Genomic DNA, 25,222 nt, shown 5'->3' with positions numbered 1-25,222 from the left:
GCGAGTATCAAATTTTGACAATTCGCGAAGTACATCGAGTAAACACGACGCTAACGCGATAGTTAAGTTGTCGCATAGATTTTTACAGTGAAAGTGGAGTGAGGAGATAATTTTAAAGACATTTATTTGCATTTTTCAAGTTTAATTTAAAGGACTACGATTTAAAAATTATGGCAGGGCGGTATTTTAGTCAAAACTACTTTTAATTTACTTTTCTAGGCTCTAAAAGAATATGTGTTCTTAACATAATCAGTTTTCTAAATCACATATAGATGGCGCTGTTGTCATTAACTTACAGTCTTCCACGTAAAATTATTAAAATATCTTGTACGATGCTACGAAACCCTTAGAGTGCGAGTCCGACTCACACTTGACTCATTTTTAATTCATAATGATGACGTACATACTATACCTACCTACAAAGACGATGATTTCAAAACATAAACATAGACAGTAGGTATAACCAGTTAAATTTTGATAGACAGCTGCTTCCATACAATCACTTCATAGAAATTTCATTCTAAATTTGGTTGGTTTATATCACGACGCCAACATTACAAAAATAATAAACGCAATTCACGGTGAGTACACGCGTATGGGCTGGTTAGCTTCGGTGGTATCTCACACTCGCTGACTCGCGATTCTCGATGCGTTTGACGTTAGCTCGGTTAACGCAGTAGTGAAGTCATTCGAATAATTTTGTGGATCTCACACTCGGCACACAGTACTGCGTTAACCGAGCTAACGTCAAACAACAAATAAATACATTTTCTTTCTTTCTTTCTTTCTTTCAAACGTATCGAGAATCGCGAGTCAGTCTGTTTACAGAGAAATGTCATATTACTGGAGCATGTAATGTCCCGTAAAATGGCCTCACATAATATACTCAATATCCGTAGCATAAACAGAGAACTTAAAGCTAGATTTTTTATTCATATGGGCTATTAATATCTATAGAAATTTTAATATTATTTAGAAAGGTCGACATCCAATTACCTACTGATTAATTTATTCAGTCTTTGATCAAAGTTAAACAGAAAGTTGAACTTTGATCAAAGCCTGGTTTTATCATAATCCTACGAAAGCCTATTAATTTATATCGGTATTTATTCGATTAATTTCGGTAAGCTGTTTACGATATTGGCGTCCTATAAAGCGACAAATCGATGTTCTTATCAGTTTTTTTATAAAAAGTTTATTTATATTTAATACCTCACGATTTTTTTATAAGGGTCGATATCTACTTAAGCGGAGTGGAGCGAAGATACATAATTTGTTTTTTTATTATGAGTTAGGCTTGCGCTTGACGACAATCATGCCTGAGAAACAGAGAAATGAAGAGGTCTAAGTTGGAGCGCGCTTACCTACTTAGAAGATACCTATTTACTTGTTACCTGGAAGGTATTGTAGACATTGTGTTCAGTACACAAAATCAAAGAGTTCCCACGGGCTTTCAAAAGACCTAAATCCACGTGGACGAAGTTATAGGCAACGTCTTCTTGGTACAAAGATAGCTTGCATCCTGAAGACGAACATAGACTACTTTTTATCCTGGAATAGCAAAGGATTTCTTCAGGATTTTCCCAAGTTTTACCCAAGTGAAAGACGACGCAGGCACATGCTAACTAGTCTAAACTTAATATATAAAAGAAAAATCTGACTGACTGACTGGCTGGCTGACCTATAACCACTGAACGGATCGAGTTGTAGATAGCAGCTATTACGACGTAGACATCCGCTAAGAAAGAATTTTGTCAATTCAACTCCTAAGAGAATAAAATAGGGGTTCGAAATTTGTGTAGTCCACGCCGACGAAGTCGTGGGCATCAGCTAGTCAGTTAGTTGTTAATAAGTCCCAAATTCCTTATCAGTTTGTACGCGGCATCGTTCCGGAAGACTAAATACCACGTTTAGTCGTTTGCGGCTGAAACATCGCGGTCGACCACACAGGGGTGGGTTGGGTATTCCTATACTGTATTTTTCTATTATAGAAGTTAGTTATAGTATACCTACCTAGGTACCCCGGCCATTTTAGCATTTGTAGAAAATATTCTTGGATGAATTAAACACTAATTCATCCAAGAGAATATTAGTTAATAGATAATACTCGCGACTTCATCCGCGTGGATTCAGGTTTTTAAAAAAATTGCCTTTTGTCAATTTCCGGGACGCAATCTACCTTTTCACACCATTCATATGAATCGGTTTAGGAACTCTTTGATTTTCCGGGATAAAAAGTAGCCTTGTCCGTCCCTGGGAATTATCTAAGCTAACTCTGTACCAAATTTCATAAAATCGGTTAAACTGATGGGCTTGAAAAGATAGACAGACAGATTAATATGGAAGTATGGATAGTACGGAGTTTTTAAAATATACTTTATATCCGATTCTTCAATTATCTTCTGCGTCATATTCCTCATAGCTGAGGGTCATGACCCCTTTCCGAAAAGGAAAAGCCAAATTAGGACCTCCTATGTCGGCCACCAATCTAGTCAGCGACTTAGGTCAACGTTAGTTAATAGTTTCAGTCGATTAATTATGTCGATCAATTAGGCCACACGTCTCCACTCCATTTTATACCCGGTAGCGACCGTTTATTAGGGTTCCGTACCCGAAAGGCCAACGGGACCCTATTACTAAGCCTCCGCTGTTCATCCGTTTGTCCGTCAGCCTTTCCATCCGTTTTTATGTCAGCGGGCTGTATATCATGAACTGTTTTAAATAGAGAGTTAAAATTTTCACAGTGGGTATTTCTATTTCCGCTATACCTAACAACAAAATAATATATTTTTTTAAGTGGCCGCCATACTAATTAAAAAAATTGGTCAAATGCCAATCAGACACGCACACCAAGAGTTCAATTCCAGAGTTTCATTATCATCAGACAAGATATAACATAATAAAAGACATTGCTTCTTGCCAAACATGATTCTACGTCAACACGGGATGTACCCTATAGGTTTTGATTCCCTTGACGGATCTTAACTATTGATTTTGGATTTTATTTATTTCTATGGTCTTGACAGACACGACAGACAAACAACGAATCAGGATCGCTGAAGGTTCCTTTTTCTTTCTGGAGGTACGGAAACCCATAAAATTAAAAAGTGCATATTTGTAGACGGTACGGAACCCTTTGTGTGCGAATCCGGCTCGCACTTAACCGGCTTAAGTCTAAATAGGGGTACGCCTCGAGCCTGGTTAACGGCGTTACGACGTACTAATTAGAAAAAGTTTAGACTTTTGATTAACCCGTATTAATTAAGCGAGGCAAATGTTTGAGCATTATATTACGGCTCTTGTACCTATACCTTCTAAACAACAAAGTTCAGGATTCTAATTACGTAGCTGGAACGGGGAAAATATATGAGCCCTGTATTCTTGCGCCAACTCAGTTTTGTGCTGCCAAGAGTCATTATTATTAGGCTAGGGACACAGACCGCAAGTAGAGGTCCACTCAAATATTTTGTTTTTTATTTTATTTTGACGGTTTTTTGGTTTCCGGGGATTTGGAGAAAAAATGATTAAGGAGTATAGAAGCAGGCGTTATTTTGCGGAAGTCCATGATATATACAAGGAATCAAAAGCTTAATTTGCTATAATCCGCCAAACCAAAGAAATCTGTATGGTGCAACACGATGCGACATGCAATGCCCGCCCTCGCTTGCTTGCTTGCATATTGCATGTGGCTTGCTTGGTGGCTGGCTTTTCCTGCATGTTTATCAGTGGGAGGGCGGGCGGTGCATGTCGCATGCTATGTTGCACCATACAGATTTCTTTGGTTTGGTGGATTATAGCAAATTAAGCTTTTGGTTCCTTGTGATGATTAAGGAGACATTTTTGGAAATTGTAACTAACTATTATAGACACGATGAAAAAAAAACTTCCAAAAGTAGCAAGTTTTGCTTAAAGTGTAGCTCGCGAGATTCATCACGTCGCACATCGTACCTATTTCCGTTTGATTTTAAATAAGCTAAAACACTTAAATAAGCTAGCTTAAAATATATTACCTGAAAAACGTATACCTACTATAAAAAGGCCGCCAATTTGAATAACTTGCTCGAGCTACGCGTCTTATCCAATTTAGAACTTACGTGTATTTACTTCTTAACCCTGAAGTTAAGTAATTTAAGTAATTTTCTAAAATAGAAAATTCCAGAGAGGAAAACAGGAGATTTTTAACGTCAATTAAATTAATGTCGACTTTCTTTGAGCACATTTTTGTACGTCGGCCATTTTAAGGCACTTGTCCGACCACCGATGATTAGCGGTGATTTTGAGCTCAAAACTAGAAACCAGTTGGCAAACAATGATAGGCGAGTGTATAGCTGGAATAGTTTTGTCGCTGGGCTATGAACGAGTGCGACAGGCGATTACTAGCATCGGTCGCTTAGATATAGGTAATCGACCGATACATATCTTAGTCAATGCAGAAAAAAACTTGTTGATGCTTTGTTGTCTAAGCGATAAGCTCTGCTTAAACTGCTTGTGTGCGAGCGTTTTGACCGCCAAGAGAATGTCGTTGAGCAAGTTAGCTCTTGTCGCTGCAACAGTAGACAAACTAGTGGAGAGAGAGTTCTTGACGACAGTGAGCACAGCCAGTGATTAACTATTAAAATATTTCTCTCTTTTATTGACACTGAAATCATATATCGATTTCTTGAGCGAGTAAATAGTCGATAGCTAGTCGCTTCCTCGTTTGCGGTCAGACAAGTGCCTAAAGGGAAAATCTCTTTACGTAACGCTATTTTTCTAAGAAAATGACCCTATTAAATTCCGTTCCTAAGTTTCAAAGAGTAACAAGCTTATTTTTTTTTTTAATCTTGACCAATGTCCAATACGTCTTCGTATCTATCCTTTTAACTCGGAAAAAAAGATAGATTATTTTTGAATGGTGCGCTTTATTCAAGTAAGCTTTTACAAAAAGCTATTGAATAGTCAAACGAAGTTATCATTGATTGTTTCGGAATAGTTTTTTTTTTTACTTTTTAGAAGTTTTTCAGCCGAAGGGGTTTTTAAAAAAAATTAATTTAATTTTGTCAGAGTTATGTTCGTTTTAAGCAATTAAATATCACTTGTTTAACATCGAAAACATCGTGACGAAACCTCCATAATAGCATATCTCTCCATAATATTCTCAAAGGTGTGTGCAGTGTGAAGTCTGTCAATTCGCACTTGGTCAGCGTGGTTTACTATAGCTAACCCTTAAATTATTCTGAGAGGAGACCCGTACTCAGTAGTGAGCCGGTGAGAATTAGATCCAGATGATGACCTAGATACTAAAAATCTACATAAGTACAAGCACGTTTCTTGACACTGAAAGGTATGTTTCATCTATAGTCTATATACCTACTAGTCTACAGAGGTAAAGTTTGTAAGTTTGTTTGTAGGAAGTAATCTCTGGATCTACTGAACTGATTTTGAAAATTCGTTCACCAGTGAAGAGCTACGTTATTCCTGATTGACATAGGATATATCTTGTTTTCAAAAAAATAAGAGATCCGTAGGGAAAATTGTAATAAGCTACCCGTGCGTAGCCGGAGCGGGTCGCTAGTTAAACATAAAGTAAAAATATGCTTGTACAAAAGCTAGACAGGCGTACGTTTTTAGAATAATTGAATTCTCTTGACGACGCTCCCCGCTCACAGTAAAGAGCAACGCACCTCTTCCTCTTGAGGGAGAAGCTATGCGCAACTATGTCGTCAGTCTAAATACGTGACCCACTGGTCTAAATATTTTTTACTAGATGATGTCCGCAACTTTTGATGTGTGGATTTCGGCTTTGTAAAAATCCCGTGAGAAGTATGATTTCTACTCGTAAATGTTTTGCGTCTGGAAATAACGAACGCATGTCAAATGTACTGACCGCATTGCATGCTAAATTCATTGGCTAATTAAACATCCTGGATTATATCGCGTCCGCAGCAATTTAATTGCATTGCATCAACTGCTCAGGATAATGTCATCACAAGCAAAGACATTTAGAAAAGCTGGATATTGGGTAGAAGCAAGGCTTTCTTTGTGGAATTCCATCATCTACAGGAAGATTTGTGTTGTGAAGCATGCAATGCTTGGATGCTTACTTTCCGTTTATGTTTAGTAGGCAGTAACTATCCACATGCTGCATGTTGTACCATATAGATATTCTATTTTGACTGATTTAAGCTTTTATACAAAGGTCTTTTGCGATATTATCGATGGTTATTTATCAACTCCCACGCGTGGAACTTGATGCGGCAAACAGATCTTGTATCCTGTTTTTATAACTAACCAAGCTCCTTTTACTCTGAAGTTTTTATGGGCGAAGCGTATTTTATGGGAACAATTTCTACCGCAGATTAAGTATCAACTCATATCTCATGTTGAGAGCTAAGGATTATTCTCAATGAGGGTAATAAAAGTTTAAATAACGTCATTTTTTTAGCTTTTCAACAACCTAAGTATCATGATTTTTATATGTCTAACTAGCTGATGCCCGCGACTTTGTCCGCGTGGATTTAGGATTTTAGAAATCCCGTGGAAACTTTTTGACTTTCTGGGATAATAAATAGCTTATCTGCTAATCTAGCATATTATCTATCTCCATTTCAAATTCCAGCCAAATCTGTCCAGTAGTTTTTGAGTAGAAGTAACAAACATACACACACATACACACAAACTTTCGCCTTTATAATATTAGTATGATAAGGTCTGAATTTCAACTACGTACGGATGTACGTAGTTGAAATTCAACGGGCACGTAGGTAGGTACTACTTACGAAGCAATTTGGCTCCTCGTTTTTAATTCGAACCGCTAGGCTAATATGGAAAGTCTTTCCGGAATCTTCCGCTAGGTAAACGCGTCCCATCTTAGGCCACGTCATCACTTTCCATCAGGTGTGATTATGGTTAAGCGCTTGCCTATAAAAAATAAAATAAAAAAACCAGTTTTCCCCTCCAATTTTAATATGGAGTTAAGTCAAGAGTGAATAGTCATCTTCTTGGCAAGCGCTTCCTCTTAAGCTGCATTATCACTTGCCAGCAAGTTTGCTCTCAGTCTGATTGCAACCATGTGCTAGTCTTTAAATTGAAAAAAAATTACATATAAGCATACAAATATCCCGCGACTTCATCCGTATGGATTAAGGCAATTCTAAAATCCGTAGCAATTGCTAAAAATACTTTCTTAGTGGGAACCGGGGATCTTAAGAATAACCGACGCTATGGCAGGCTAGTAATGGTTCACATAAAGCAAAATTACTACTATCTTATTCGTTTCACTAGGCCGATCTTTATTATGGACTTAACTATGATAGAACTGGCAAATTGTTAATGAATGGACTGATCGAAGAAATAATATTATATAGGATAAACGAGATAAAAACTTGAAAAAACTGGATCAGTGCGAGTCGGACTCACACACGAAGGGTTCTGTACCATCGTATAAAAATAACACTTTATTTAATATGACGGGCAGTCATTTTGAAATTTCTATTATTATTTTTATAGCGGCAATAGAAATACATACTTTGTGCAAATTTCAACTTTCTTCCTACTACGGTTCATAAGATACAGCCGCTAATAGACCAACGGACGGACCGACAGACAGACAGACAATGGAAGCTTAGTAATAGGATCCCATCGGCACCCTTCGGGCAAGGAACCCTGAAACTTACCTATAACAAAAAGTTATCCTACAACACAGTGATCCTATAGGTAAGGGTTTCGTTTTTCCTTTTGAGGTAGGAAACCCTAACTACATCTAATACACTTATTGCTTATACCCACCTCGTTGTCCAGATACAGTGAGGAGTCGAAGGTCTGTGACAGCTGAGCCATGATGGAGCAGTTCTGCAGGATCAGCGCCACATGTGGCACGAAGCATAGCACCACCATTTGCAATAGGAACAGACGTCGACCGCGTCTGATGACAAAGAAAACTACATTAGTCTTGTACGATTTCTTTTCTGAAACTACTATCTATTTATAATTATTAATATAGGTACTTATCTATGCTAAAAATATTGAGTGTGTTAATAGAGCTTTAATGGTTTTCCCTTTCTCTGCCCGTTTCATAATCATTGAGGGTCGTACTCCTTCCACAATAATGGGCAGTCTTTTGGCATTATACAGAGAACTCTCTTTTGCGAAAATTCCGCAAGCGACTTTTTTTGTGTGTGTGTGTGTGAGCGAGAGAGAGATCGTGTGAGCTTGAGTATGTGTGTTACCTAATAGCCGGGGAAAGCTGGACGGAATGCAAAGATCTTTGGACCTCCAAAATCAGTCACCCATCCAGTTACTGCATTGAGTCAACGTTGCTTAGTCAACCCAATCTGCAGAAACCGCGCTCGCAACTAGGCCACAACACCCAACTTTAAGAGTCAACAAACAGATAACAAACAGAGTGCTTAAATTACTATAATTTTAGCAGTACTTTGTGTTGTAGTTGAGTAAACAGGAGAAAATTTAATTTAGTCCCTCAACGTGCACCGACTGACTCCATATTGAATTTTCTCGCCTCCAAGTCAACGTAATAAACTGCATAATACATGACCTACCCATTTACGAGAATCCTAGATATACGAGGGAACCAATATTTGAACGATTCTATCAGATTTCGAAGGAATTTTACTAGTGGAACGAATACACCTTTTCTGCATCGATGCTTTTCTGGGACTAAAAAAAAACATCTTTTCTTTATATCACAATGTTTTTTTAATTTTTATGATAGTGTTTTAACTACACTTCAAGGAAATTTCCAAATACATATCAAAAATTGTAAAACCGGCAGGATTCGAACCCGTTATTTGAGGGTCGCGCCCGACGCTATGACCGCTAAGCCACGAGTGGTAAACGACTGAGTCTAGCTGTATTCTAAACTCACACAAAGACGTTTATTACTAGCACCAACATAGAAAAGTAGTTTATATTTCGATTATAGCCCACAGTATTGTAAGTAAGCGCATACTAAACGTTTTCGATGCAACCTTACAGCAATAAAATGCTAATCGAAGAAGGAAATCGCATTGTATAAGGTCGATCGGCGTAGGTAACCCAGGAGACCCGCTTTGTTAACTTTAAAAATCCACACTGGAGTTCTGAGTAGGTATTGAGTGTTCTGAAGTTAAATTATGTGACACTGCAGTTGTTAATCTGCTAATTTTTTACCTATACGGAGTTTTCAGAATGAAAATATTCAGACCGATATTATTCGAGTTCATTACTTATTATTAGTGCTTACAGTTAGAAGATCACACCCACAGGATAATGTTTAAGTAAGCCTTGTATATTATACTAGTCCCAGCAACAGAAAAGCAATTTTATATTTCGATTTTGGCTCACAGACATGCAAGATGCTAGTAAGCACACACTAAAACGCAAACGCTTTGAATGCAACCTGACTGCAATAAAAATGCTAATCGTAGAAGGAAATCTGATTGCAAAAGCTCGGTTAACAAAGCGGGTCTCCTGGGATACGCCAACTTGAAAAATCTACACTGCAGTTCAGGGTATTGAGTGTACAAAAGGTAAATAATGTGACACTGCAGTTGTTAATCTGCTAAATTTGCTCTTACAGAGTTTTCAGAATGAAATGTGGCTTTCGGTCGTGGTTAGTTACCATCCTACTGGCAAAGCCGTACCGCCAAGCGATTAAGCGTTACGGTACGATGCCGGTTAGAATCCAAAAAGGTATGGAATGGTAAGGATAAATCAAAAACTTTTATACATAAAAATAAAAATAAATCTGTTTTAGTATGTATAGGTAAAGCCCTTTCATAATGATACCCAACTTCGTATAGTTATCTTATTTTGAAAATTGAAACACATTTTAATTTTTTTTTAATGATGTAACTACAAATTCGCGATTTTCAGATTTATTCCTGTACTTGTGCTATAAGACCTATCTACCTACCAAATTTCATGATTCTAGGTCAACGGGAAGTACCCTATAGGTTTCTTGACAGACAGACAGGCAGACAACAAAGTGATCCTATAAGGGTTCCGTTTTCCCTTTCGAGGTACGGAACCCTAAAAACTGCCAAACCCGCTCCAGGCTAGCCCGCTTCCATCTTAGACTGCACCATCACTTACCATCAGGTAAGATTGCAGTTAAGCGCTAACTTGTATCTGAGTAATAAAGAATATTGCCCTCTGTGGGTGAAAATTCGGTTGGGAGGACATTTTTTCGTGTCAAGTCGAAGACGCACGGCCTGAGGCTGCTCAAATGGATACAAGGCCTTATAATGTTCATTATTTATTGTGGTCACGTATCAACCCGTACCTAATGTAGTTTAATCGGATCGTATTGTAACACTACCTGTATATCAAGCTCTGTGTCCAAGGCTAAGGGAATTCTAAGCACGGTTTCATTTTATTCCTTGTTTTATGTTTAGAGTCAGCTAATCCGTCAACTTAAATCATCCATCGTCATGCCTAAGAAACTAAACAAACAAAGTTGCTCGTATAGTATAGATTGAAAACTTTAGTACAAACAAGAAAAAGAGAAACTAATAACTCAAAATTAAAAAAACCTCCGACACAAAAACCTCTATAAGAAAACAAGAAAAGAGCTAATAACTTTCAAACAGCTGAACCGATTTTCTTCAATTGCAGCTAAGAACACTCTCGATCAAGCCACCTTTTAAACAAAAAAAACTAAATTAAAATCGGTTCATTCATTTAGGAGCTACGATGCCAGATACACAGTTACACACCTCAAACTTATAACACTCTTCTTTTTGGGTCAGGGTTTAAAAATAATTGTATGCAAAGTCGGCATTATTGCTTAAAGAAATCTCCACCAGGCAAACTTTGGTGAGAAAGAGTCTAGGTGTGTTGAATAATACCTAGTTAGGCGTAGTGCACATAATTTAGTAGCAGATAGAAAACATGCATGCCGAGAGTTCTCCATAATATTTTCAAAGGTGTGTGAAGTCTGCAAATTTGTATTTGGCCAGCGTGGCAGACTATGGCCTAAACCCTTCTCATTCTGAGAGGAGGCGCATGCTCAACAGTAGGTCGGCAATGGGTTAATCATGATTAAGATCACGATTGTTCATTACCATATTATCAGTACCTAGTACCTACCTATATAGATTTATTATGTCTATATTTAGGTGGTTGTTCTTTAGCGTTAACGACTTCACTTTACATGCAACATCTCATGATTTAGTTAGTGGGGCCATAGAATACATAATAGGGCTGCCAAATGCCAAGTTAGAACATAATTGACTGGTGAAGCGTTTACTATTTGCCACTAGAGTATAAACAGTTTATTAACCCCCGACCCAAAAACTGGGGTGTTATAAGTTTGGCGTGTATATCTATGTATCTGTCTGTGGCATCGTAGCTCCTAAACTAATGAACCAATTTTAATTTAGTTTTTTTAAAGGTGGCTTGATCGAGAGTGTGTGTCTTAGCTATAATCCAAGAAAATCGGTTCAGCCGTTTGAAAGTTATCAGCTCTTTTCTAGTTACTGTAACCTTCACTTGTCAGGGGTGTTATAGGTTTTTAATTTACACTTGTATTATACTAAAGATCTTGTAGGTGCGAACCTATCTAGATACTAAAAGCTAATGAAATCTGGAACTTTTTTTATTGAGTGATAGGTTTGCGCTTGATGACAATATTGAGGTCGAGGGTTTTTTCTTTAATTAAAAATATTGCAATAATACTTAAAGTTAGCCTTATCTACCTAATTACCTAATGTACGAATCATGCCCACGTGGAATGGTAGAAAAAATACTGCCAGGCTGATGCTTTGCGTAAAAATGAGCCAGCCCTTCTATCAACAGATGAGGAATCACATGAAATGACTTCATGGCTCCAGGGTTTCCACGTCAAACGGAACAAAAATGTAACTAACTCTCGATAAGAAAGCCATACTTGAGCCGCTTGCCGGTTTCAGCCACTTCTGTTGCGGCTCCCGGTCTTGACGCTGTCTTCCTAATATGACACGAGGTCTAGATTGATATAGATGATGCACGACGCATAGAAAAAGAAATCAATTTATTTATTTGTAAGAACCAATTAGACTAAACATTGTCAGTTTGAAACCTTAATATTTTAGTCTTAAGCACTCCAACTTTTTGTAAAGCTTAAAGCGACCGATGTAAACTTTTTTTGTCATCTCTCTCGAGATATCTGCGAGCTTGACCCGACTTTGACGCGGGCGAAATGAGGGCGAGAGATTGTTAGCTTGATACCTATAATACCCAAGCTTGTGTTACATGCAATTTTAAATTGGAACAGATTATCTCTCAGTCAACGGGTTGTGAAGCTGAAGTGACAATGGGCAGGGCAGATATAATTCGCGACAGGTTGAGATGGCAATCAGGATATGAGGCAGAGGGGACGCCCCGCACACCCGCACGTTACCCGCGCTCGCCGGCATCGGGTTGGCGGTGCGGATATTTCCTTCCCGATTGCCATTTCAACCTACTATACCTAAATAGTTCGAAGAACAACGTTCGGATCCCAAGGTGCTACAGTGACGAATTGGCGATCTTGCACCAGAAAACGCAACTAAATGGACAGATGACATCAAACGAAACTTTGGGAGCCGTTGGATTTAGGCAAGTCCATTATTTTGAACTGTACGTTGATAGATCAGTCCGTCACCTTTTCCTTTTATTAACCCCCGACCCAAAAAGAGGGGTGTTATAAGTTTGACGTGTATATCTGTGTATCTGTCTGTGGCATCGTAGCTCCTAAAGTAATGAACTGATTTTAATTTAGTTTTTTTTTGTTTGAAAGGTGGCTTGATCGAGAGTGTTCTTAGCTATAATCCAAGAAAATCAGTTCAGCCGTTTGAAAGTTATCAGCTCTTTTCTAGTTACTGTAAGCACAGTGTAAACTTCACTTGTCGGGGGTTTTATAATTTTTTTATGTACACTTGTTATATAAGTATTTAGATAAATTATTATATTCATGTAGGTAACTTAATCAATTTATTACTGTATATTATGTAACTGTAGGAAATGTAAGAAACCTTATTTTATCTATCTGCGAGTTATTTTGTACAAACTACAAAAATTGTACACAAAATCCTAAATCTCGAACTCTACGAGTAAATTGAAAGAACTGGAAATCAAGTCGAGCATTTCTGCTGAAGCATTGTGAATACGAGCTCATAACTTTTAGTACAGTTGAGTTAAAGTTTTGTTTACACCAACATTGGTAGGTAGTTGGTATCTAAATCTTGTGGATAGTACGCCTTTTGAGTCCCATCCGTATGTGAACTTCAACCGTATGCTAAAATAAATAAAGCTCACTTAAGTTCACGCACCTCTATCATTTCGGAGGAATCGGTAAAGGAAAACACCGTGGGAAACCTTCACGCTTGAAAGCTCTCTACAATGTCATCAAAGGTGTGTGAAGTCTGCCAATCCGCACTTGACCAGTGATCTACACTGGCTAAGTGCTTGGCAGAACCATTCTTATTCTGAGTCTGGCTCAGTATAGTCGCAAAGGGCCGATGCGGCAAATAGGTTAAGATCATGAAGAGGATAGATTTATGGAATACAAGTGTAAATTAAAAATTTATAACACCCCCGACGATCCAAAGTATTTGAGTTTTCCAAAACATCATTTTCAAATAAATAATTATGTATTTAGGCAACGTCCATCTTGACAGCTTGATTTGTCTATTGACATAATATTATGAACCTAACGGTTATCTAACCTTCTTTTCTACAAGAAAACTAGAAAAGAGCTGATAACTCTTAAACGGCTGAACCAATTTTTTTAGATTATAGCTAAGAACACTCTCGATCAAGCCACCTTTCAAACAAAAAAAACTAAATTAAAATCGGTTCATTCGTTTAGGCGCTACGATGCCACAGACAGATACACAGATACACAGATACACACGTCAAACTTATAACACCCCTCTTTTTGGGTTGGGGGTTAAAAAAAAATTGCCGCACCTCTATGCTATTTAGCTATGTAGATTGTAGATATGTGTATGTGTGTATGTCCTTACAGTTAGCAAGAATGGGTGGTCTAATCGCTCAAAGCTATCTCTGACAAACAACCTTTCGTAAAAGAGACTGGGTGAAAGAATGCGCGCGATGGTGCACCGAAAAATAGTTTTTTTAACCCCCGACCCAAAAAGAGGGGTGTTATAAGTTTGACGTGTGTATCTGTGTATCTATGTGTCTGTGTATCTGTGTATCTGTCTGTGACATTGTGGCTCCTAAACTAACGAACCGATTTTAATTTAGTTTTTTTTGTTTGAAAGCTGGCTTGATCGAGAGTGTTCTTAGCTATAATCCAAGAAAATCGGTTCAGCGGTTTGAAAGTTATCAGCTCTTTTCTAGTTACTGTAACCTTCACTTGTCGGGGGTGTTATAAATTTTTAATTTACACTTGTTATAAATTCTAGTGTAAAGGAGTTCTTTTGTTAGTTCCAGAGAAACAAAGGTTTGTATGGAATAAATTAGTCTGTGTAGTATGTTACGGTCTGTTGTGCAATTCTTCTAGCACTAGCTAGCTGATGTCCGAGAGTTCTTTTGCATAGCTTTAGAATTTGTAAATTCCGTGGGAAATCGTTGTTGTCACGAAAAAACGTGTCCTATGCCCCTCAGCTTTCGTCAACATGCAAGTTGTGTCTATCCTTTGATCAAAACCGGTTCAGCGATTTTTAATAATTAGAACAACTTGTAACAAAAAAGTTACTAATTTTTTATAGATTACAGATAGACTAGAAAAGGTATATATGCCATACAAAATGACGGTATAATTCCGAGCGTACCAACTAGGAATTAATAACACTATGTTCCTAGATGTCTCATCACTAACATATTTTATTATCGCAATCTTATTGTTGCAATCAGCACTAAAATGGCGAAAATCAAGATGCTTTAAAAATGGATCAGCAATAGAATAGAATAGATTTTTATTCAACTAAACTTTTACAAGTGCTTTTGAATCGTCAAATAATTTACCACTGGATCGGAATGCCGCCAATCGCAAATCCAGCGTATTTTTATCAGTAGAGGTCAGTGATTGAAAATGAACGTTGCAAACCCGATTTTTTGACGAATTGCAAACTGATAATAATCCTTTTGGGACTGATCAATGATCTTTCAACATAAATTCGAAAAAACAAATATACAATAGAATTTCGCCCACTAATACGTCAGTAGCAGACTACTAAATAATTTTCCAAGCCCCACAGTTGTAAATCAGTCGGCTGCATGTTGCATGATGCATGACGGACGGGTGAGATTTATTAGGCTTGCTAGATATACCTACTAGAGATACCTACGTCATGGCACTGAATAAACTATGACTATACTCTACTATAGCGCTTTCTCTGTTACGTTATCCCATACAAATGATAGAGACAAAAACCAGTCAAGTGCGAGTCAGACTCGCGCACCGAGGGTTCCGTACTCGGGTATTTTTTCCGACATTTTGCACGATAAATCAAAAACTTTTATGCATTAAATAAAAATCTGCTTTAGAATGTACAGGTAAAATCATTTTATATGATACCCACTTGGTATAATTATCTAAGTTTGAAAACACTAACTAATTAATTATTAGTTCATGAACATATTTTTTTTTTGTGATGTAACCACAAATTCAGGGTTTTTGGATTTTTTCCTTTACTTGTGCTATATGACTTACCTACCTGCCAAATTTCATTATTCTAGGTCAACGGGAAGTACCCTATAGGTTTTCTTGACAGACACGACAGACGGGCAGTCGGTCAGACAGACAGACAACAAAGATCCTATAAGGGTAATCCGTGCTAGCCATTTTGATTCACCAACCAATCACAAACGAAACTGTGTTTTCTAATTGAATTTGGAATGTTTTTGTAAACATTGTCAATTCGAATTTGTGATCAGTTTGTGATTGGTTGGTGATTCAAAATGGTTAACGCCTTCTGAGATTTTTGTCTCTATCATTTGTATGAGATTAGGTAGTAGAGAGAGCGCCATACCAACTTATTTCCGTAGATAGAATATAAACTAGCTAACTCGAGATGAACATGGACAAAATAAAAGTCATATTCCGAGATCCGTCTCCGTCGAAAAGTTAGTATCAAAGTTGCTCAAAAATCAACTACCTAGGGGCTAGGTCAGGTAATACAACTTAGGAGAAACAACTTCGACAAGAAAGCTGATAGAAGAAGGCTGGGCTGGGCAGCGTTTGGAAAATTACTAAGATCTTCAATTCGTCGGTAATCCAAAGCCTAAAAACGAAAGTCTTTAATAAGTGTCTCCTACCTGTGATGATGTACCTATGGCACTGAAACGTGATTTAACAGTTGGCCAAGACCAACTGTCAATAAATCCAGTATGGATTTACAAATATTATAAATGCGAAAGGGTATATATCTGTCTGTCTGTCTGCTAGCATTTCACTGTCCAACAGTTTTACCAATTTTGATGAAATTTGGTACAGTGTTAGCTTATATCTTATAATATCAACTTTTAATCCAGGAAAATCAAAAAGTTCCCATGGGATTTTTCAAAAAACCTGAATCCACGTGGACGAAGTCGCGACCATAATCTAATAGGTAAATAAATAAACAACGCCGTAGTCACACTACTACGCCAGAGGGGCAATTATGCGGTAGGTTTCATTTATATGGCTCACGAATTATCCAGAACACCGCACCGCGCAACAATATATAATTGTTCAACTAATTGGAATTCACACCACGTAACGGGACAAAACGGCATTCGATATTGGTTTACACGGTTCAAGCCAATATTTACCCGCGAATATTCTATAAAGCGGTGATACTCTCGTGGTTAGCGACTTCCGCCTTCTATTTGGCGGGTCATGGGTTCCATCCTAAGCCTGGGCTTCTAACTTTTAGAGTTATGAGCGTTTCAATTAAATAGTATGCTTTAGTAGTGAAGGAAAACATCGTGAGGAGACCTGTGTACCTGAGAGTTCTCCATAATGCTCTCAAGGTGTGCGAATTTTGACAATCAAAACAAATGCTGCTGGCCAAATGGGGCCAGCAGCTACGACCTAAACTCTTCGTATTTTGAGAGGAGATCCATGCTCAGTAATGAGCCGATGATGAGTTGACCATGATGCTTGCTTTAGCGGTAAGGAAAACATCGTGAGGAACTCAGCATGCGTGAGAGTTCTAATCTGCCAATCCGCACTTGGTGTCTGTATGGTCGATTATGGGCGTATGCTCTTACCATTCTGAGAGGTGTTTGGGATTGAGCCGGATCATAATCAGCATAATTAATCTCAATGATTTAATTATTATTATTAAGCCTTTATTTATTCCTTATCTTACAAATTTTTCCTTGTGTCTAATCTTAACTATTACAATTTAGTTTCTTAGTCTAAATAATGTTAGTAGGTATAATATGCTAGTGTTAGTGTATATACATTTATTTTATCGATAAGGATCCCTCATTGGGTATAGGCCTCCCCCAGTTTCTGCCATTTAACTCTATCCTTTGCATTTTTAATCCAGTTTTTACCCGCTATGGGTACTAAATCGTCACACCAGCGTGACCTTGGTCTTCCCACTCGTCTTTTTCCTGCAGGACCAGGCCATGTTGTAGTTGCAAGTGTCCATCTTTGATCAGTCGTTCTAGCAAGGTGACCTGTCCATCTCCATTTCAACTACTTGCAATGCATCGGTCAGCTTCGTCTTTTTTCTTGTATTTTTGTTTGTGACTTTATGTAGCCCGCGTAACTTTAAAATGCTTCTCCCCAGTTTTATAAATCTCAATGATGGATTATCTCAATTATGATGATGATTGGATCAAACAACCAGAAAGCGGGGTGACCAAGTGTTAAGAATATGTAGTTTTTTTCTGAAAATGTTTATTGCTTTTAGTGATGTGTAAATTGTAAATATTAATAGATCAAAACTGTAACCGCTGTAGCCACTCATTAGTATATATATCACCACAAATATGATAATATTGTTTGAAGTTCGCGGTTAAATTTTACTAATTAATAGCTTCGATTGCATGTATTTACCACCAATGATACTGGGACAAATTAACATACAGTGATCAAAACTATGATATTATTATTATTCAAAAAGGAAGTAGATACTTTACATACGAGACTAAAGTAAAAAGTAACTACCGCATTCGGTCACATTTTGTAAGGCACTGTCTCTGCTCTCTTGTATTTTGTATCTTCTGAATTACTCATCGAGGAACACACGTTTTTGTATGACATGTTATATTAGTCTGAATATAATGTAAATGAAAAAAAAATGATCATACATACCGCACTATTATTAGCCGTTGGGATACATGATGATAATTAAAATACGATGCTAGCTAGGACCAGTATCTAGTAACGCCGGTTTTGACCATCAACATCACAGATCAGTTGGCCACTGTTTGATTTTTCTTGTGTAAGGCAAAGAAGTACTCTAGTAATGACAGTTATTATAGAAAAGTCTGCAAACTTCTGCTAAGAATATTCCAAGTTTGAACACAAGGAAAGTGCAAGAGGAAGAAAATGTTGTAAACTTGCTGTGAAAGTTATAATAAATTGAGACCCTTCAAAGCGCTTTACTTTGTTAAACAAAATACAGAAGCATACTTACAATACGCGATACGACCTAATGCTACGCGACAACGCGTAAAAACGCGAAGACATTCTCTATGAAGATACGTCACCGCTAGCTACAAGCTGAACAAGCTGCGGTGGAATTCCTTACGATAAACCTATCACGTAAACCTTTACAGCTCACGACAAATTAATATTAACCGAATATAATATTAACTGTCTAATACAACGATGCACGCGTATGACAGCCGCGTGGTTCTATAACAACGCGGCTGTCATACGCCCCTTGACATTGTGAACGGCTTCTTCAGTCCTATAAGTACTACAAACTAGAATTTCTAGAAGTCATGTTGGACAATTTCACAGCATTGTGTGAGCATAACATAGAGAATCTTATTTAAACTTCAGAGTCCCAAATCCCGCATAATATTCACTATGTTTGCAAACTACAAAACTTGCAGCGCTCCCTAGTGGATCAAAATTGCCGTGAACTACGAACGTGAACTTTGTTGTCATTTGGGCATTTCAAATACCTACTCAAGCGGTGGAGTATATCTATATACATATTATAAAAATGTAGAAAAGTGGTGTCTGTACAATGGAAATATATAAAAAAAAGTAGCAGGGGTTGTTATTATATCGATGCCGAACCCGAAATTGTAATTAATTTTTTTTTGTCTGTTTGTCTGTGTGTTTGTGCAAGCTAATATCAGAAACGGCTTATTCGATTTAGGTACGGTTTTCATTAATATATTGTAATAAGCTTCACTTAACATTTAGTGTTTATTTCATGTCAATCGGTTCATAAATAAAAAAGTTATGTCAATTTAAAGAATCACGCTGCCCGAAAAGTCACTATTCCACGCGAACGAAGTCGCGGGCACAGCTAGTCTCTACTAATATTATAAATGCGTACCTAAGTGTGTACTGGTATTATACAACCCATCTCTTTAACCGATTTTGACGAAAAATGGTACGGAAATACCTTGTATACCAGGGAAGAGAGTACCTAAGCTACTTTTTATCCCGAAAAATCAAAGGGTTCCCACGAGCTTTAAACCCCTAAATCCACGCCGAAGAAGTTGTGTGCATAATCTGTTTAGTACAGAGAGCGAGCTTGCACCTCGGCTACTTTTTATCAAGCAAAATCAAAGAGTTCTCAAGGGATTTCAAAAAAAACCAAAACTTACGCAAACGAAGGCATGCCCTCGTTCGCGTAAGTTTTGGATTTTTTAGAGATACGCGTAAGTAAGGCATCATCTTGTGGAATGTAACATGGCACGGTTTTTAAATAAAAGTTATTTTATATCTTTCTTTCTTTCAACGTAAAACCTACATTTCATGCTCCGTTGGCATGTTAGGTAAAGATAAAGCCACAAAGCAGTCACAGCGCCTGCGGGCCGTTCAGTTCGCAGACAACTTTTAAAAGAGTGCAGTGTCAAAGGTTGAGTCTTTCTTTATCTAGTAAAAATAAAAGATTATTACTTTCATCTATAAAAAGATTATTGTTTTCATCTTCAAAGACCTTCATCACAACTTTAGCAACTTTTAATGACTTGACTTGATTTTCCGGGATAAAAAGTAGCATAAGTAGGTATATATGTGTATATATATATATATATATATAAAGAATATATATATATATATATATATATATATATATATATATATATATATATATATATTCTTTATGAGAATAAATATCTTTAAACCTAAACCTATATATCACTTTTCGATCTTTAATTAGGGTCGGTTTAATTAGGTATTTTATTAATCAGAATTGTTCCGTTTTATAATATGGGTAGTGATCATGGATTGGCATTCCGAACCAGTACCTACGTAGCGCGTGATATAGATTCACTTGACGTTTTAAAAGCACTTATAAAAGTTCATTGCAATAAAAATCTTTCTAGGTAAGTATTTCCGTATTGTTATCGGTAGAAAAACACGGCCAAATGCAAGTCAAACTGACACACGAAAGGTTCCGTAGCATTATACAAGAAATAACAATTTATTTTATTTTCAGGCTGCCATTTTGAAAGTTTTTAATTGTTATAGAAATCCATATTCAGTTATCAACTAGCTCTATCTATTAGGCAGTTCATGAGTTACAACTCGCTAACAGACAGACGGACGGACATACGGAACCCTAAAAACGACACGCGTTGTGTGTCCAAGCATTTACTCCCGTGGCTTGGTCGCGTAGCGTGATTTAAGTATGCTTCACATTTACAAAAGAATTGCTAAAAGTAATTTCGGAAGCGTGGTTTTTCGAAGTACTTTGTAGTTGCCACGCGGAATTTAAATTCGGAGAAGAGCGACTAAACTTCGAAAAAAAAGAAAAGAAGTTTACAAATCCGCTAAAATAAGTACTTAAGTTGGAAAACAATTCAAGTGAAGTTTTTCTAACACTTGTCGCCTGCAGCTTTTATTTTTAAAATATGTTGTATTTAGAAGCAGAATTTTATTTTTAACACTCTTTATACTGAGCTTTTATAATACTGACTGACTGATATATTACTGCTCAGCCTAAGCCGCTAAAAAACCACCACTGTCAATCTAAATTATTTTTTGCCGAAGTGAGTGCACTAGGAGGATTTTTGTAAATTTTAGCTCTAAGAGGGTTAAATAAGGGTTGAAATGTATGAAAGTCCGTCAGGATTTAGGTAAAAATAAAGAATTTAAAATAAAGCGATTATTAAAAATTCCACCCCAACGGTATGAAAGTTTAATGTGAAGATCCGTCATGTTTCAAGCTATATCTAATTGACATGTTCCATACTCGGAGTGAAGCCGTGGTGGCTCAACTAGTCAAAACACACCGGATTGAGATTATTCTGCTTTTTTTGAAAATCGATTTTCAGAAATGTTACCTAGTAAAGCATGATTGGCACAGCTATTTAGTAATTTAATTTTTTTATGGCTCTATTCTGATCAAAGCGCTAGGGATGATTTATAATGATTACCCATTCACCCGTTTTTAACCCTCGACTCAAAAAGAGGGGTGTTATAAGTTTGACGTGTGAACTGTGTATCTGTCCGTATCAACCCCTTGCAATATCCAAATCGTAATATTTAATTAAATTGGTAAATAGTTCGATATAGTTCAATTTCCCATTCTTGTATTACGGTTTAAGAGGGGTCTCTCCGTCACTCGCTCCATACAAACGTAGTTCATCTCTCATTGGAATACTAACCAATCATACTCAATCGAATTTTGTAGAAACGTTCCGGGAACTAATTTCCATTAAAATATTCGGTTTCAAAGTTACGCGGTTTTAAAAATTCACATGTAAATCTTTGAGCCCCTGTAATTTTAAAACTACATATTTTTAGAATAATCTAAAACACCATAGGCACAGATATTAGTTTCTAGAATATGTCTCCATTTCATGGACTTTGGTTGCTTAATATTCAAATAAAATTGGGGCTACGATTGTATGGAGTAAGTGACGGAGAGAGCCCTGTTAACTAAGTTTGTTAAAGGAATTTCATAAGCACCGCAGTTAGAGGAAATTTAATTATGCTATTTGTTTACCTAATAGTTTATCGCTCATTTCTCCAAGTTTATAGTCAAGTTGAAACCCCAGAGATACCTCTGCTAAAAAACTGCCTTTAAAAAAAAACGTACAAGTTGGAGAAAATTACTACGTTACAAATTATAATGGTATACACTGCATTATTCCCCCACTATGCCCCGCGGGCAGCGTTGTGTTAATTTAATAATAACATGCTCTCAGTCGGTATTATTTTACCATTTTAGCCAACGCTTTTAACAGAGAATATGGTTTTATTATCAAAACACAGGGAGCATTTTGAAACCCCGTGTGTTTTGAGCTGTAGTCTGTACCGCGGCGAACTAGAATGCATTGTATATTCTGCCGTCAGCATGCTTTTATAAGCCTTACAAGTGTAAATTAAAAATTTATAACACCCCCGACAAGTGAAGGTTACAGTAATAACTAGAAAAGAGCTGATAACTTTCAAACGGCTGAACCGATTTTCTTGGATTATAGCTAAGAACACTCTCGATCAAGCCACCTTTCAAACAAAAAAAACTAAATTGAAAATCGGTTCATTAGTTTAGGAGCTACGATGCCACAGACAGATACACAAATACACACGTCAAACTTATAACACCCCTCTTTTTTGGTCGGGGGTTAAAAATAATATTAAGAAGCTAACACATACCACTAAGCTAGAATTCTCTGTGGAAGTTAGGCTACCTCTGAAAAAAATATATATTCTAAAGGTCTTTATGCGATACCTACTTCGTCCTAAATAATAATCACCTTCTTACTAATCCGTTTTTACTTTTTACTTCACTTTTTACGTTTCGTGAATATAAGATTTCCTTAGCAATCCTTAAGGCTCAATGTGGGACTCAAGGATATTCTTAACTCTCCTTAACTCAAGGACTCTCCGTCACACGCTCCATACAAACGTAGTTTTTATTTTATTTTATTCAGATACAAGTTAGCCCTTGACTGCAACACTGTGCGGTCCCAACGTCTCAACGTCTATCAGTTCTTCGCTTATAACTATGTGCCCTGCCTATTGCCACTTCAGCTTCGCAATCCGTTGAGCTATATCATTTACTCTGGTTCTCCTACAGATCTCTTCATTTCTCGAAGCGACCATGTCTCGAATCTATGAATCTACATGTATTTATGTCTCTCGGATCCAATGTATTCATACTGTGCCGTATACAGTAGGTATGTAATGTCAACAAACACGCTGCTGAGGTCGTTTGTCAACGGGTTACTAGTCTAAAAATAACGCCAAAATAAATATTATCAATCAATTGAAAATCAGAACGTTTTCAGCAAGTTTTCAGATTTGCCGAACCGATAAAGTCGGAAACTTGTACTTGTGTAGTTTTGAAATGCGACCCAACGTGATGTGACTGAAAAAGTATTCAGTTGGGCCTTTGTAGAGCGGATTTTCTGAATTTTTGCTTTTATGTACTTCATTTACAGCCTCAATAGCTCAACCGGTAAAGGAGTGGACTGAAACCCGAAAGGTCGACGGTTCAAACCCCGTCCGTTGCACTATTGTTGTACCTACTCCTATCACAAGCCTGACGCTTAGTTGGAGAGGAAAGAGGAATATTAGTCATTAAAATATAACAAAAAAAAAGAGTTGTTATTTTTAGAGTTCAACGGATGGTGGTTAAAGGTAATAGAGACAGCTTTAGCTATCTGTTTATTACACAAAATCAAAATAACCTATAAAAACCACCACCACTTTTTTTTCTCTTTAATGTTACAACTTTCTGGTACAAATCAAAAAAAAAGGAATAAGCTGACTGACTAACTTACTAACTGACCTGTCAATACACAGCTATAATTGGACTAGCAAACTATGAGACTGCTCGGGCTGAAAGGCATCCTGATGGTTATTATGATATGATGTACTTAGACATCTTTTTCTTTTCTATTTCTTTTGAATGAAACTTAGCCTCAATGGTAATAAAACGTACTTATAGATATTAGACAACATAATAAGAGACCCCTATTACCGAAATAGAAGCTTGATTTCTCCCGGATAATATTATTCTAAAGTACACAAAAACAGCGGTCAAGTGCGAGTAGGTCTCACACACGAATGGTTCCGTTCCATCGTACAAGATATAACACTATGTACTTTTATTGGTTTTTAATTTGTAGTCCGGCTAATATGATATTTTTATTACCTATTTGTTACTATAGCGTCACACTATGTAAAAATTTCAACTCACTACCTTTACGGTTCATGAGATACAGCCCGCAAACAGACAGACTGATAGACTAAAGTCTGCTGTCGGCTTATTAATAGAGTCCCTTTGGCACCCTTCAGTTACAGAACCCTAAAATACTTATCTTTTTAAAAGTAGAGGCACTGTAGAGCACTTTATATGATTACTTTTATTAGGTATACAAACCGAGCCCAAATGCCACAAATATTTTCGAATCAAATTAATCCAGAACATTCTCTAATAATACTTACGAACCAATTTTTCTAAGCCAGCCATTTCTTTACAAAATTGTAACGTTATCAAATTATGTTTTGTACAGAGAGTTATATTACTACTACTATACTAGAGCAACAATCTCACAGCAAATTGAGTAAACCTGAGTACACACCCTTCGAGTTAAATAATTAACCCTGACGAAAACTAAAGTGTAAATCTTATACAACAAGAGTATAAAAGAGAGATATAATCATTCCTTTGTATCATTAGTTCTTGTCGTTACCTTTATCACTTATGATAAAAGTGACTAGGACAATCTTTTCGACAGTAAAGCAAGAATAAATATGATTTTATGTGATTAATGAGTCTTATAATCACGTAGCTGGCGCTTTTTTGAACTCTTCAAGTAAATTACCTAACTAGACATGAGCGTTACTGTACAAGTCTATAATTGTGTAAGGGAGGGCAAACTTGATTACCTCCAATGGCTAAATAATGTAACTCGATTGTCATGTTTTAAAAATAAAAATCAATTCAATTAAACTTTTACATGCACTTTTGAATCGTCAAATCCATCTACCTCTGGTTCGGAATGCCTTTAATACCGACAAAAAACTAAAACTTGAAAACATACACTTAAGCTTGTCACATAATATGAGTCATGGCATTGAATAAAGCTGTTCCTCCATGGTCAAACTCAATGTCACCAATGAATCTCTAGTAGGACAGATTTTAATATGGCAACATATTTCACAGGAAAAAGATAA

General features: G+C 36.9%; 1 protein-coding gene across 1 annotated transcript in view; it reads right to left on the bottom strand.

Moving 5' to 3' along the window:
- LOC123872413 (adenylate cyclase, germination specific-like) overlaps positions 1–25,222 on the bottom strand; it is a 100,536-nt gene that overhangs the window by 32,598 nt on the left and 42,716 nt on the right. The window contains exon 3 of the mRNA XM_045916677.1: positions 7,768–7,903. Coding sequence (XP_045772633.1) covers positions 7,768–7,903 — 136 coding nt within the window. The remainder of the gene's footprint in view (positions 1–7,767; positions 7,904–25,222) is intronic.

The sequence above is a fragment of the Maniola jurtina genome, chromosome 15, assembly GCF_905333055.1.
Source record: "Maniola jurtina chromosome 15, ilManJurt1.1, whole genome shotgun sequence".
NCBI classification, from domain to species: Eukaryota; Metazoa; Arthropoda; class Insecta; order Lepidoptera; family Nymphalidae; genus Maniola; species Maniola jurtina.
This window is presented reverse-complemented; position numbering and strand designations above follow the sequence as displayed.